Source organism: Mesocricetus auratus, unplaced genomic scaffold (assembly GCF_017639785.1).
Source record: "Mesocricetus auratus isolate SY011 unplaced genomic scaffold, BCM_Maur_2.0 Super-Scaffold_100691, whole genome shotgun sequence".
Lineage (NCBI taxonomy): Eukaryota > Metazoa > Chordata > Mammalia > Rodentia > Cricetidae > Mesocricetus > Mesocricetus auratus.
In genome coordinates, this window is record NW_024429267.1 from 34,340,822 (window position 1) to 34,356,416 (window position 15,595).

At 37.9% G+C, this 15,595-nt stretch overlaps 1 protein-coding gene across 3 annotated transcripts in view; it reads left to right on the forward strand.

Annotated features, from left to right (window-relative positions):
* The window catches only part of Xrn1 (5'-3' exoribonuclease 1), a 96,914-nt gene that overhangs the window by 66,027 nt on the left and 15,292 nt on the right, over positions 1-15,595 (forward strand). For all 3 annotated transcript variants that reach the window (XM_040739578.1, XM_040739577.1, XM_040739579.1), the window contains 6 exons: positions 3,552-3,608; positions 3,818-3,950; positions 5,906-5,975; positions 8,327-8,534; positions 11,072-11,167; positions 15,265-15,373. In XM_040739578.1, coding sequence (XP_040595512.1) covers positions 3,552-3,608; positions 3,818-3,950; positions 5,906-5,975; positions 8,327-8,534; positions 11,072-11,167; positions 15,265-15,373 — 673 coding nt within the window. The remainder of the gene's footprint in view (positions 1-3,551; positions 3,609-3,817; positions 3,951-5,905; positions 5,976-8,326; positions 8,535-11,071; positions 11,168-15,264; positions 15,374-15,595) is intronic.

Genomic DNA, 15,595 nt, shown 5'->3' on the forward strand with positions numbered 1-15,595 from the left:
ACTTACATAGTTGACTTAGCCTATTTTATCCTTTTTAAATAAATGGTACAATAGAAGTGGATTGTTATAATGATATTGTTTAAACTTTAATTTCTCCTAATTTGCTTTTTTATTAATGATGCTTTGATAACACACTTTCTTTTTAAATTAATACACAATCAGTTAAGACTTGGGCTCAGGAGCCATTCCTGACCCCTTGAACTTGTAAAAGATTGTAAATATTTTAATTATTTTCGTGCCTCTATTTCATCTTTGGTAAATCAGTAATAAAATAATGCCTACTTCATAAACTATGATCATCAGTAAAACCGGCTGGGATAGAACATGTTTTCTCAGGACTGGGAATGTGGCTCAGTTGACAAGAGTCTTCCTAGAATACACAAAGGCCTGATCTTATCCCAACACCACATCAAGCCAAGTATGGTGGTATATGCCCATAATCTCAGCACTCCAGAAGTAAAGGTAAGAGAGCCAGATTGAGTTCCAGGACAGCCAGGGCTACACAGAGAAACCTTTTAAAAAGTCTGCTCACAGTACACAGCTGCTATGAATGCTGGTGGTAGTAGTGTTTTCATTCCTGTGGCATAAACTAAAAACACTGTGGTAATAGCCATGAAAACCACAACTACATGACTTTTCCACTTAGAAGAATAATTAATAGACTCACATCCGTGTTTTGCTTTGTTTTCAATACTTTGAGTTAGACAAGGACATTGCCACTGAGATATCATCAGCGCTAAGAGTTCAGTTATTCAGGGTAGGAACTGGAGAAGTGGTTCCATGGTTAAGAGCACTTGATGCTCTTGGAGAGGACCTGGCTTTAGTTCCCAGCACCTACATAGTGTCTTAAAACCATCTATAACTTCAGTTCCAGAGGCTCCAACTCCCACTTCTGCCTTCTGTAGACACTGCATGCCTGTGGTATATTGACATACCACAGGCAAACATCTATACACACTTTAAAATAAATATTTAAAAACTTTTTTCAGGACAGTGAGCTCATTTGGATACAAAGGATTCTATGATGCTCCCATCTGTGATCCCAGAACTTATGAAGCTGTCATAGGAGAATTGCTCTAGTCTGAGGCCTGCCTTGTTTGTATTAGTGAGTTCCAGGACAGCGAGGGCTAGAGTAAGACCCTGTCTCAAAAATAAAAGCAGGGCTGGGAAGATGGCTCACTGGGTAGGTTTGGTTGCTGTGCAAGCCTGAGGGCCTGAGTTCCCATAGAACTGAGTCCCATAGAAGACCAGGCATGGGCACATATGCCTGTAACCCCAGCACTACATGGGAGTACAGGGGTACAGCAGAGGTTAGGAGGCAGACAGGATTTCTGAAGTGTGGTAGCTGCCAGTCTTGTTGGGGGTGGGGATTGGAAAGGTAACCCTGTCTCAAAGTCTAAAGCAGAGCATGCTGGAGGAGGATATCCGATATCCTCCAGCCTCCCCATGTGTGTCTGCAAGCACAGACATATATATTCATTCATATATTCACACACAATATAACAGTGTTTTACCCATTTTTCTTTATTTTGCAAACCTAAAATACTCAAAATTATAGTTTATTGCATTTAAGTAAGACAAGAATTTAAAGCATATTTATGTGTGAAAGGAGTGCAATTAGGGTTTTAGTATGTTGTTATAGTAATAAGGAAAGGAAATGATATAAACTTCTTTCTAATACAGAGCCATCATCCAGTGAATATATCAGTAACTTTTAGACTAGGATATGCTTCATTAGCAGAGCACTTGCCTAAATGTCTGAGATTTGGATTAAATCACACACATACACAGTAGTTCTCATACTGGAAGGATATTTTTAAACATTCTGGGTTCTATTCAAGTGCAGTGGTCCTTCAGCTTTAAGGTACAAGTAAACCACCATGGAATCCTGGTAAGTACTGGCTCTGAAAAGCCAGATGTGGTGGTACCACCTGTAATCCCAGCACACGGGATGCAGTGGCGTGCTACAGGAGGACTGCCATAAATGTAAACCCGGCTCATTCTTAGCAAGTTCCCGGCCAGCTGTGACTACATAGCAAGACCCTATTGAAAGGAAAAGAAATAAACTGGGTCTATTGGGTTCTGATATGCAGAAGATCGCCTATGCATAGCCTCAGAACAATGCCTAGTTTCCTGAGCCCTGAGCAGGTGAGAGGCTGCATTGTACTCTGCCTGTAGTTCTGACAGAGGCATAGAGGACAATATGAGAAACTACATTCTTTAAGGGAAGTGACATTTGCTTACATGTAACTATTCCTGGCCAGGAACATTTATTATTTATTTTTCTGCATCTTTTGGAAAAGTTTTTATTTGTTTATTTTTAAATTCAAAAAAATTATTAATTTATTTTAAAAATTAATTTTAAAAGCAAAATTACATAGACACATGATATCATATTTAGAAAGAATATTTCATGTATTTTTTTTCTTTCCTGTAAGTATGAAATGGGTTGGTTTTGACTACAGATTGTCACAATTGTAGGTAAAACTAGACCTTTAGAAGATGCCTATAAACTTGACTGCAAGGGCTATGGATGTCAGATCTAGGTTCAGGAGTATGTCAAAGAGAGGACACGACACTTCGCAAATCTGTTCATGCTGTGAAGATTAATCTTATATCCCTTCTCACTACTGCACTTGAGTAGTCTAAAATAATTTATCCACGTGTACTTCTAACTTTGAATTTTTCTGTTTTATACTTCAAAACAATTTCCTGGGGCCAGTGAGATGGCTCAGTGGTAGAAATGCTTGCCATCAAATCCAGTGACCAGAGATTTAATACCCAGGGCCCACGTAATGAGAGAAGAACACTGACTCCTTCAAGTTGTCCTTATAGCTCCATTCCTAGACCATGACACATATGTACATGCATACACAAAAAATTAAAAATATAAGTAAATTAATTTAGATATTTTACTTTAAAACTTATAAATAAGAATTTAGAGCCATGGCATATACCTTTAATCCCAACATTTGGCAGGCAGAGGCAAGTGGATCTCTGTGATTTCAAGGCCCGTCTGGTTTACACAGCAAGTTCCAGCACAACCAGGTCTACATACTGAGACTCTACTTCAAAAATTAGGGAACAAGATGGCTTATCAGGTAACAGGCACTTGCCACCCAATGATTGAAGTTTGATCTCTGGACTATTCATAAAAATAAAGGGGAGAACCAACTCAACACATAATAACTAAAATAACAAGATTTAGGAATTTAGGATGGAGCCAGGCATTTGTGGCACACACTTTTAATCCCAGCACTCAGGAGGCAGAGACAGGTGGATCTCTGTGAGTTCGAGGCCAGCCTGGTCTACAAGAGCTAGTTCCAGGACAACCTCCAAAACAATACAGAGAAACCCTGTCTCGAAAAAAAAACAAACAAACAAAAAAAGAATTTAGGCTGTATTCATCTCATGAATTTGTATTTCACTCCTGCAGGTACAAAACTTTAGGTATTCTTAAGATTAATACCTTTTTTTGCTTTCTAAAATTCATAGATGTTAGAACTAGTGAATGGTTTTATAATTCTCATTTGAATTTTTTTCTTATTCAGCAAAGAAAGAATAATAAGAAAGTGCGAGTGACAGTGAAGCCCCATCTGCTGTACAGAGTAAGTACAAAGTTGCTGTTTTTCACTTTGCCTGCATGGTGACATGCCTATAATCCCAACACTCAGGAGATGGAGTCAAAAGATGGCTGAGTCTGGAGAAGTTTGCACTCAGCCTGGGTTCCATAACACTATGCCTCCACAGACAGACAGGAGGCTTCCAGTGGGACAAGGGGGCTCTTTCCTTAGAATGCATGCTGTCTTCTTTTCAGCCTTTGGAGCAGCAGCATGGAGTCATCCCTGACCGGGATGCCGAGTTCCGTCTGTTTGATCGTGTTGTAAACGTGAGAGAGAACTTCTCAGTGCCAGTCGGCCTCCGAGGCACCGTCATTGGAATTAAAGGAGGTAAGACTTCAATACTTGATGTCTTCAACTGCATTCACATTGTGAAGCAGAACATAGTCTTGTGTGTTGTGTTCATCTAAGCAGAAAATAAATCAAAGAAAGGGCAAAATCTGTTTATTTTTGAGGGAATTGTAGAGAAAATTCTCTTTCTGTTTCACATAATCATCTGAGAAGTAGATGAATGGCAGGGAAGTTGAGAAGATCTGTTTATAACTTGGTAGTTTATGTATATCACACTAAAATTAAACAAGCTCTAAAGGGTGTACTTAGGAAATTTTCATCACATCTTATACTTTTAACTAATCTTATTCATAGTTTTCCCTCAATTTATAATCTATAGTTTGAATAAGCGTGATAATCTGGAAAGCTCTCAAAATAAACACTATGCTACTTACAGGGAAAAGATTTTAGATGATTGTGCATATTAATTTGACTTTTATGAGTACAACTAGATTATAGCTAGTTGTGGTTGTCTACACTTGCAATCGCAACACTTGGGAAGCTGAAGAGGTAGATTACCACAGGTACAAGGTTATCTTGGATACATAGAGAATTCCAGGCCATTCTAAGCTACAGATTGAGACTTTGTCTGAAAAATATGAAAATGGGGATAGGCTTGCTAATAAGCATATGGGCCCAAGTTCCATCCCAAGAACTCATAAAATCTTGGGTATTAGTTAGGGTTTCCATTGCTGTGATGAACACCATGAGGCAATGTGCGTTTGCTCACTTGAGTGCACAGTGATGTGTGGAGGGCAAAGGATAATTTGCAGGAATCATTCTCTCTTTCTACCATTTGGGTCCTGGGGATTGTACTCAGGTCATTTCACCAGCTATAAGTACTTAAAATGTGAACATACACCATCTGACTCAGTCATTCCATTCCTAGATACCAACCCAGGAGAAAACAAGGCTTGAATTTACACCAAGCCTTGTATGATAATAAAAAATTAGAAAAAAAAATCCAAATATTTGCCAGTAAGTGAATGGATAAACTAGATGCTATATGCTATGTAATAAAATGCTTCTCAACAAAGAAAAGGAAAAAGAAAAAATGATACATTCGTAACGGATGGCACTTTTTTTAAAGACTTATTTACTTATTATGCATACAGTGTCTGCCTGCATGTATACCTGCACACCAGAAGAAGGTACCAGATCTCATTACAGCTGGTTGTGAGCCACCATGTGGTTGCTGGGAATTGAACTCAGGTCCTCTGGAAGAGCAGCTGGTGCTCTTAACCACTGAGCTATCTCTCCAGCCCTGAAATGGATGGCTCTTAATTGTGCTGAAATAAGCCAGACAAAAGAGATATAAGCTATATCATCTTATTTAAATAAAATTTTAAGCTGGGCGTTGGTGGCAAACGCCTTTAATTCCAGCACTTGGGAGGCAGAGGCAGGCGGATCTCTGTGAGTTCGAGGCCAGCCTGGTCTACAGAGCGAGTTCCAGGACAACCTCCAAAACAATACAGAGAAACCCTGTCTCAAAAAATACCAAAAAAAAAGTTTTAGATATATTCACTTTTCTATTTTAGTAGTTTCCTGATTAATAAGGTGTTTATTACAAAATGACACAATAATTTGAGAATAATTGTCTCATTTATTGCTTCTTTAATTATATATGGTAAAATGTATTACATTACATAGTTTAGATATGTATAATGAACTTGCAAAACACTGCTATACATTATTTCAGATATGTCCACAGACAGTAAAAGTGTAAATATGTGTATAGGAAACTAAACTGCTAGGGTAAAAGCTGTGGTTGCCTTTTAGGGACACAATGGTCTTCTAAGGCGTTTGCATTGTTTCTTGCTTTGGATGACAGTCTGTGTGTTTCTGTGTCATTCTTCATATTAAAATGTTTTTGTGAATGTTTAAAATAAAGCAAAAGCTTCTGGGCACCTTACTACTGGCCTCTCGGTCTGACTCCCTCCCTTCATCTTCAACAGCTAGTAGAGAAGCTGATGTCCTATTTGAAGTATTATTTGATGAGGAGTTTCCTGGAGGCTTAACAATAAGGTTTGTATTTCCAAATAGTAATTGTACCTTGTGAATAGCCCAAGCAGGATCTCACTGATGCTGTGTTACTTTTAAATGTGTTTGCCCATAATTTGACATCATAATTGCTCCTAGTATTATAACAGTCAGTAAGACACCTGTCTGCCCTCTGGAGTTTTCATTTAGCAAAGGAGATTCAGCAACTGACTATATTGTTTAATTAAAATGTGGCAAGTAGATGAATAGTGGTTAACTGGGCTAAGACGGAAGAACAGAATTAAAAGTACTCAGGAAGGCAGGATGGAATATGTAACAAAGAACATTTTCTAGTTAAATGACTTGAGGAGTAGAGCTAGCTGGATTCAATGACATGTAAGTCTTTGTTGTCTAATGGAGTGGAGTTATAGGTGCCTAGCCAGATTGTAGTGGCTTGAGAAATGAATGGCAATCTAGTAATGGAGACAGGAAATTTAACTCTGAAAAAGAAAAGCAGTCATTGGAAGTTACCAGGTTTAGGTTAGTTTTTTGTTTGTTTTGTTTTGTTTTTGGGTTCTTTTGGCTTTTGGGGTTTTTTGAGACAGGGTTTCTCTGTAGATTTGGAGCCTGTCCTGGCACTCACTCTGTAGACCACACTGGCCTCAAACTCACAGAGATGCATCTATCTGTGTCTCCTTAGTGCTGGGATTAAAGGTGAGGTCCAACCACCACCACCCAGCATAAGTTACCGGGTTTAAAGCAGTAGAGTTGAGTCATTTGTATTTAAAAACAAATGAAGTCAGATGTCATTTTGAGGAAGCTCTAATACAAAGTTTAAGTTCACAAATTACAAAGTTTAAAGTTACAGGAGACACTAGTTAGGATGAGCTGTCTCACTTAGATTATGTATTAAAGATTACTAGAATATTGGGAGGAGGAAATTGGATCCTTTTCCAACTTTTCTTTCTAAACTGTAACTGCAAAGCTGACATGAACTTAATTTCCTTTGCATCTGTGTTTTGGTTATGGGCAATTAATTTTAACACTACTTTTGATATAAAATCTTGTCTATACTGAGTGGTTTCTACAAGATGCCATTATTGGGCCAGCTAGATGATGCAGCAGGTATAGGTGATTGCTACCCAAGCCTGGCAATGTGTCCTATCCCCAGGACACAACTGAAGCTGGGGAAGGAGAGACGATTGCATAAGCTGTCCTCTGACCTCATGCCCATGTGCACACTCAGTAACAGAAGACTTTTTATTATTTGAAATTTGAATATGGTTCTTCCTATAAGGCCTTCCTGTTTGTGCTCTTCAAATGTGGCAACAGAATTTGGATCTCTTATTCAGTTGTTTGGCTATAACTCCCATTTGTATTTAGTATATGTATTACATGACTTTTTGTTTTCTCTTGTGTGTGTTTGTTTTGAGACAAGATCTTGATCAGAGTTGGCCTTAAACCCAAGATCTTCTTTGCTCTACATTCCAAATGCAGGAATGACCGACAGCCATGTGACAGAATGCTGTCAAAATGACCTGTATGTTTTACGATTTGTGTTTTGTTTTCTTTTTCATTGTTTTAATTTCTTTGACAAAAGGTTTCATGTAGGCAGATTAGTTTCAAATTTGAAATGTAGCAGGCCTGGCTTTGTGCACCTGCTGTCCCTTACTCATCCTCTATGGCCGCCATGATACGGGCATGCACCAGCAGGCCTAGCTTGGTGGTGGCGGTATTTTCTTAGTATCTTTTTCTCCTAATTAAGGGCATCTGATAAAGAGCTGGGTGAAAGATTACTGCATGTGAGTAGTTTTTAATGCAGAATCAGTAGTAAGTTCTCATGAAAACACATACATTGTAGCAACTTGAAACTCACAAAAGAACTCTACTTTTTCAATGTCCTTCAGAAAAGAAGATGAAAGAAGAAAGTATTAGGTAATAAAGTTAAGAGTTGACAAAAAGACTTCTCCCCTTCCCTTTTCTCAAGTACAGGGATCCAACCTTGAGTTACATTTCCAATATATTTTTTGTTTGTTTGTTTTTCTTCCCCATTTTTTGAGGCAAGGTCTTGCTCTGTAGAACTCACGGCCTTGAACTGCCTTTGTGTCTGAAGATGACTTTGAACCCCTAATCTTTCTACTCATACCTGTCAACTTCTAGCATTATAGGCATGTACAACCAGACCCACTACTAAACTAACTTTTTTAAAGATTTATTAATTATGTATACAGTGTTCTGCTTACATGTCCACCCACACACCAGAAAAGAGCACCAGATCTCATTACGGATGGTTGTGAGCTACCATTTGGTTGCTGGGAATTGAACTCAGGAAAAGCAGCCAGTGATCTTAACCGCTGAGCCATCTCTCCAGCCCTAAACTAACTTTTTAATTGTAGGTGCTCACCTGGTAGGGGTTACCGACTGCCAACAAGTGCCTTGGTGAACCTTTCTCATGGGAGTCGATTTGAAACTGGAAATCAGAAGTTGACAGCCATTGTGAAACCACAACCAGCAATGAATTACTCCAGCTCAAACTCATCTGTTTCATCTGGGCACTTGGGAGGCCTCAACCATTCTCCCCAGTCACTTTTTGTCCCTACTCAAGTAAGGTTCTCATTCTTTATTTCTCCCACTCTTTGCAAATCAAAAATCATAGAGAACTCCTAAGTGGAACTTCATTTGACTGAGTTTTCTTTTTTGACTTAAAAAAATTGGTACAAAGCCTGATGTAAAGATACACATACCATTTGTTTGTTTATTCTTTTGCTCTGTTTTGTTTTTCTGAGACAGGGTTTCTCTGTGTATCCCTGACTTCCTGGAAATTGCTCTATAAACTAGTCTCCTGCCTCTGCTTCTTGAGTGCTGGGATTAAAGGCATGTGCCACCACCACCTAGCTAGATACATACACCTTTAGTTCTAGCACTTGGAAGGATGAAGTAGGATGTTACCCTAACCACATATGCTGTGTTCCTGGTCATCTACAAACTGACGTCCTGTATCAACAACAAACAAAATGAATATTCTTGACACTATTAACAGTATTCTACCTCTATTATAAAGTTATACTTACAGCAAAGAAGGAATATATTATCTAAATAACAAGCTCCAGAATATTCTTGTTTTCTCTTAATATAGTTATTTTGTAATTGATACTTGTTTTAGTTAGGGTGTCTATTGCTATGATCAAATACCACGACTAAAAGCAACTTGGGGAGGAAAGGGTTTATTTCAGCTTCCAGTTCCATGTCTCAGTCCATCATGAAGGAAGTCAGGACAGGAAATGAAACAGGGCTAGAACCTGGAGGCTGGAGATGATTTAGAGGCTATGGAAGAGTGAGTGCTGCTTACTGACTTGCTCAGTTTGCTTGCTTGCTTGCTTTCATTTGTTTTATTTGTTTGTTTTGTGAGGTTTTGTTTTTTCAAGACAGGGTTTCTCTATGTAACCTTGGCTGTCCTGGAACTCACTCTGTAGACCAGCTCACAGAGATCTGCTTGCCTCTGCCTCCAGAGTTTTAGGATTAAAGGTGTGTGCCACCACCAACTGGCTCAGTTTGCTTTCTTATAGCATCCAGGATCACCAGCCTAAGGGGTGGTATTGCCCACAGTAAGCTAGGCCCTCCCATATCAATCAGGAAAATGTACTATAAGCTTACCTCCAGGGATTTTCCCAATTGAGACTCCCTTTTCCCAAATGACTCCATCTTTTGCATTGGCATAAAACTGACTAGCACAACATTTAAATTTCTTGTATAATCTAAATGCCCTATGATACCTCTTATGAGTGACAATAAATTTGAGCTATAATGGAGATATGATTATGTCATACTCATAAAAAACAAGTTTCAAGCTTAGATGTGATAACACATACCTATGGTCCTAGTACTTGGAAGTTGGAGGCATGGGACTCAGGTGTTGAGGTCATCCTCCACTACATGAGATTGAGGCCCTTCTGTGCAAACCTAACAAGAGGCAAGTTTCACATTCCTGCCATACATTTATGATCATGTTCTTCATCTTTCTGAGCATAAAAATGAGGTTATTGTCTGTGAAACAGTTTTAATTCCATGGTCCCAAGTCTTGGGTTTGGCCATATTTTTTAGCGCAATGCCATGTATCATTTATCATTGCAAAACTGATATATGTTTATTATAAAGCAGTTCAAAAAACAAGTAATTAGTTGTAAATAAACACAAACAAAATCCTAATTATACAAGTAACTACAATTGAATTTTTCTTCTTTGGGGGTTTGTTTGGTTGGTTGGTTTGAGCAGGGTCTCACTATGTAGCTATGGCTGGCCTAGTTATATATAGTTATATATAACTGGATATATATATGTGTGTATATATATATATATATATATATATATATATATATAACTGTTATATATAGAGTGGATCAGGCTGAACTCAGAGAGCTCTTCCTGCTGCGGCTTCTACCTCCTAAGTTCTGGACCTAAAGGCAAGCGCCACCTCCACTGACCCAGTGTTAAGTTTTGGTGCATGATTTTTCCAGTCTTAATCTGTATGAAACCTACTCTACTAGTTTTAAAATTTATTAGATTATTTTTGTGTTAGGTGGAGATTTGTTTGTTTTTAGGCAGGTTCTTACTGGGTAGCTCACCCTGGCCTGGAATTCATGTTCTCAATGACACCACCCAAATATTGGAATTCTAGGTGTGTACCACCAGGCCAGCAAAGGTGAAGGTTTTCAAATAAAGTCTATAGGTGTAAGATTGAGTAAGTTAATAGATTAACAAATAAGAAAACAAAATATAAATCTGGTGGTGGGGATATTTTTATCATCCTTTGAAGGGAAGTTTGAGACAGGGTCTCACATAAGCCCAGATTGGCTTCAGACTTGTTACACAGTTGAGGCTGACCTCAGACTCATGATCTTCCTACCTCCACCTATATGTATCATCTTAATACTATGGTTGGCTTGGAGCATTGAGAACATATATTTATGAAGACTAGTTACATTCCAGTATAGTGCTTTAACAGTTACTATACTCATCTCCAGAGCAGGGAAACTGGAAAGTTCAAATAGTGAAAGTTAAGTATCCTATTTATCACTCAGTAATTTTAATAAATAGTTTTATTTTTAATATCATATTTTTTATAATTTTTGTTTATTTATTAGGTACCTCCAAAAGGTGATGATGAATTTTGCAACATTTGGCAATCTCTACAGGGATCTGGAAAAATTCAACACCTTCAGCCAACGGTACAAGAAAAGGTTAGTTTCTTTCCATTTACTGTGATCTATTTCTCTCTAAATTTCATGACAGTTTCAATCATGAGTTTTCATAATTCCTTTTAGGCACACATAAATTTGGGCCAGTAAGTGGGAATATAATGAGTTTTGGCATAATTTTTATTTGTTCACAAAAATGTAATAATTACATTTTGAATTTAATAAAGTCCTTAATGGCATTCATTAACTTATATTCCCCACTTGAATATACAGTGTTTACTGGTAGTAAGCAAACGTTTACAAAGATTATGAAGAGGTCTGAGACTGCAGGCAGTGATGTAGAGCTCCCTAATCTTCCATGGGTTTCCCCTGGCACTTTGAAACAAGACAAAAAGTTGTTGTCTTCTGTTTCCTAAATCCTTGAACTGTTCAGTTCCCACAGTTAGACTTTAGAGTTTTTCACAGGCCTCACCTAAACTCTAGTTTATGTTCTCCCATATGCTAGCTCTTTCATTTAGAGTTCTTTATATATAATAGTTCCTAATCTTCTGAAAGAGCCTTTCACCTGTATAGGCCTCAAGGCATATTGGGTAAGGTTTCTTCTGGGTCAAAAATCACTTTGTGCCCTGTAGCAGTAGATTGTAGTAAATACTGAACCTCAGGTTCCGGAATTCAGATTTCATTATACAAGTTTCACAAATGTGCTTCTTTGAACTGCGATGATCACACATATATGGTAAAGGCATTGGAGACCGCTGATATCTTTGCCAGCCCTAAAACTGTGTCACTCTAATAATTTTGAACGCATTGGGCACCCAGTTCAGTACCATTGTATTTCAGCATGAGTTCTTCCATTCATAAGGTCTTTTGTAATCTACAACTGATGTGGAAGACAGGTAGAGAGTTATTAAATAACTGGCCAAAAACAATGGCATTGAAATTAGCTTTTAAAAGTATATCTGTGACTTCATTGCAGTGTACATAACATGTGGTATGACAGTCCTTGTGGGGCCATTCAAGATAAAAACAGCCCCCCTACTAGATGGATGGAAAGATCTAGGATACATGAAAAACCCAGGCTTCAGAGGGCATCATGACAGACCCTGACTCTCGAGCCGCCTGCCCTCTGTCTTGAGAGTGCTCTGGTGTTTTGCTCTAACAAACCTGTCATTGTCCAGTCTCTTCTCTGTCTTTCTTTGAATTCTTTCTCTAAGACCAGAAACCTCTGAGAACTCAAGTCCGAGATCTGTACTAATTCACATAATGTCCAACAATTGAATAAAATAATGTTTTCAGATAGCACTCTTTACTTTCCATTTCCCACAAATGATTCCCATTTGGGATTGTGGGTTCTTTTTGTCTACTTAGAACATGCCTTCTTTCTTTACTGCTAGTTCTTCTAGGTCTGGCTCAAGCCTGTTCTTTCCTTGAGATATTGTTTTATAATCTGTATGTAATTTCTGTTATCACATACAACTTATTTCAGCTGAACACAGTCATGTCTTGTCTATCTCCTGTATATTCCAAGTATTGTAAGCTACCTAAATCAACACTTTTAAACCCATGAAGTATTAAGAAGCTGAGCTTGGTCAGGCATGGTGGTACACGCCTTTATCCTAGCACTCAGGAGGTAGAGACAGGTGAATATGAGTTCTAGGCTAGCCTGTTCTCCATAGGTAGTTCCAGGGCAGCCAGAGCTATACAGAGAAACCAGTCTCAAAAAACCAAGAAGATGAGGAAGAAGAAGAAGCTGAGCTTAAGCAAATTCTAGAGAACTCATGAAGAGTTTAAAAAAAAAATTCAGGCAATCCTTAGCAATATATAGCAGTATGCCCAACACAAATGTCTTTACATAGACATCAAACAGAAGAACCCGAAGAGGTGCCTCACAGTTAAGAGTGGTGGGTTCTGCTAATTGCAAAGACTCAAGTTTGGTTCCCGGAGCCTATGTCAGGCAGCTCACAAACACCTCTAACTCCAGCACGTGGACATACACACATAAATAGTAAGGGTTTTTTCTATTAATTAAAAAATGACCCGCCAGGCGGTGGTGGCACACGCCTTTAATCCCAGCACTCGGGAGGCAGAGGCAGGCGGATCTCTGTGAGTTCGAGGCCGGGCTGGACCAATAGCCTCCAAAACAATACAGAGAAACCCTGTCTCGTTAAAAAAAAAAAAAAAAAAAAAATGACCCAAAGAACTATTCACAACTATAATATTTGCTTTCCATTTAGAATATATATGTTTTTCAACATACTTTAAACTTAAATTTTGGACTTTGAGCTCATATATAAGTAATTACTCAATAAAATTATCACTGTGGACTTCAGTTTGTTTACATGTAAGACAAAATAAAAATATGTCATAACATTATTATGATGGTAGCATTACTATAATGATACTGAGGTAATAAGAGCAAAATACATTTAACATTCCTAGCAGTAATAGGCACATGATATTTATGTATACCTATCTATTGGTCCTTATGTTCTCATTCCCTTTCTTAGACCCAAACCTCTTAGAAAGTACTACTGTTCCCAAAAGCTCTACCAGCTGTCTTGCTATGATGGTAGAATCTCATGCCATGTGACTAGTAATGAAAAAAGAGCCTTGGCTGATGCTGTGTATGTGAACTCACTGAGGTTTTTTTCCCCAAACTCCATCCTATATCACAAGTGTTTTAGGTCAAGATCAGTGCCTGCTAGGATATGATGTGCCTTTGTACACAATGTGCCCAGAATTGAAAATAAATAGGACTTGCCAAGAGCAAAATGATGAAAATTACTTTGTGTTAAAGTTTCCCAGCCTCTGCTTTTACTTCCTCTTGCAAATTCAGCTATAGCAAGTTGTTTCTTTTTGCCCTCAGGCTTTCTTTTCCTTTCAAAAAACAAAGGATTTCAAGATTAAAAAGTTGGCTCAATGAGTAGAATGCTTGAACATGAATTTGGATCCCTAGTACTCAAATAAAAAGTCACGTCTGTAGCCACAATACTAGGGGTTGTGAAGACAGGCAGATCCTATGGGTTTGCTGGCCAGTCAAGTCTAGCTGAAATGGTGAATTCCAGGTTTAGTGAGAGACCTTGTCAAGAAATTAGGTGGAGAAGTGATTGAGGGAGGCATGCTGACATTATGATGTAAGCACATACACACAACAGTATGCATACACATGAAAAATGATCTTATAAAATGTTTATGTGAAACTTAATCATGTCGTTTCACTATCATGCCTATTTATAAAGTGTCTTAATTACTACAGCTTTGTGGTCAATCTTGTTGCAAAGATGTGTTTTATTTGGCAGTATAAATATTAATTTTAAATCAGTTATTGGGGAAGAAACATAAAAAAGAGTGTAAATGAGATAATATCCTCAACTTTCATAAAATGCAAGAAAAATCGTTAATCTGAAAGCTTTTTAATGAAAACCCTTTAATATTAATGACTCGAGAGAATCATTCAGGTGAATCTACCTGTCCCCATTCCTTAGCTTGCTCCTATCAACCCACTTCTTATCCCCACTTCTACTAAAAGTGGGTTTGTTTGGAAACAAATCTTGAGAAATTTTTAGACAAGTTTCTAGGGGGCTGGAGAGATGGCTCATCGGTTAAGAACACTTGTTGCTCTTGCAGAGAACCTAGGTTTGGTTGCCATTGCCAAATTGTGGCTCACAACCATCTGCTACTCCAGTTCCAGAGGATCTGATGCCCTCTTCTGACTCCTTAACCACCAGACACATACATGGTGCATAGACATACATGCAGGAAAATTCCCATACTCTTAAAATAAAGGAAATCTTAAAAAGAGATTTAAAGAAGTTTCTATTAAGAAGAAACATTCAAAGATTAGCATTTCCTTTAGTTTCTATATTTGTTAATTTAATGTAAAGTTAGATTGAATTATTTCTATTGAAAAGAGAACTTAGGGAATTTATCTTGTTTTCTAACTAACACATAGAGGAATCCTGGTGTGGTGGCCATTAGATTAATGATTCTTAATCCAGAGTGGTTTGGGGACAGTTTTTAAAATTATATATAGTTTTCTGTGCTTTTCTAATAAACTGTATAATTTTTATTGAATTAAATTTCAGATTTTTTTGAAGTTATAACATTTGGTTATGATTTCTGAGAATTTTAACTTTCAGGTTGCAGTTCTACCTCAAGAAATAAGTCAAGTATCTCAGCCACATAAATCTGGCTTTAATGACAGTGGTGTCAAAATTCAGCAAAGAAAACATGACCCTCACCGAAAATGTAAGTTCTAAGGTAGAAAAGTGTTGATGTGCTGTCTGTTTTGGTGTTGTTGTTTGTCTGTTTGTTTGTTGAGCAACTTTGTTGAAATATAATTCATACTTTAAAATAATTCATCAGGCAAGTGAGGTGGGTCAAGCCTGGCAACTTGAGTTCAATCCCCAAGACACCCATGGTGAAAGGAGAGAAACAGCTCCCAGAGTTATCCTCTGATCTGCGTGTGTG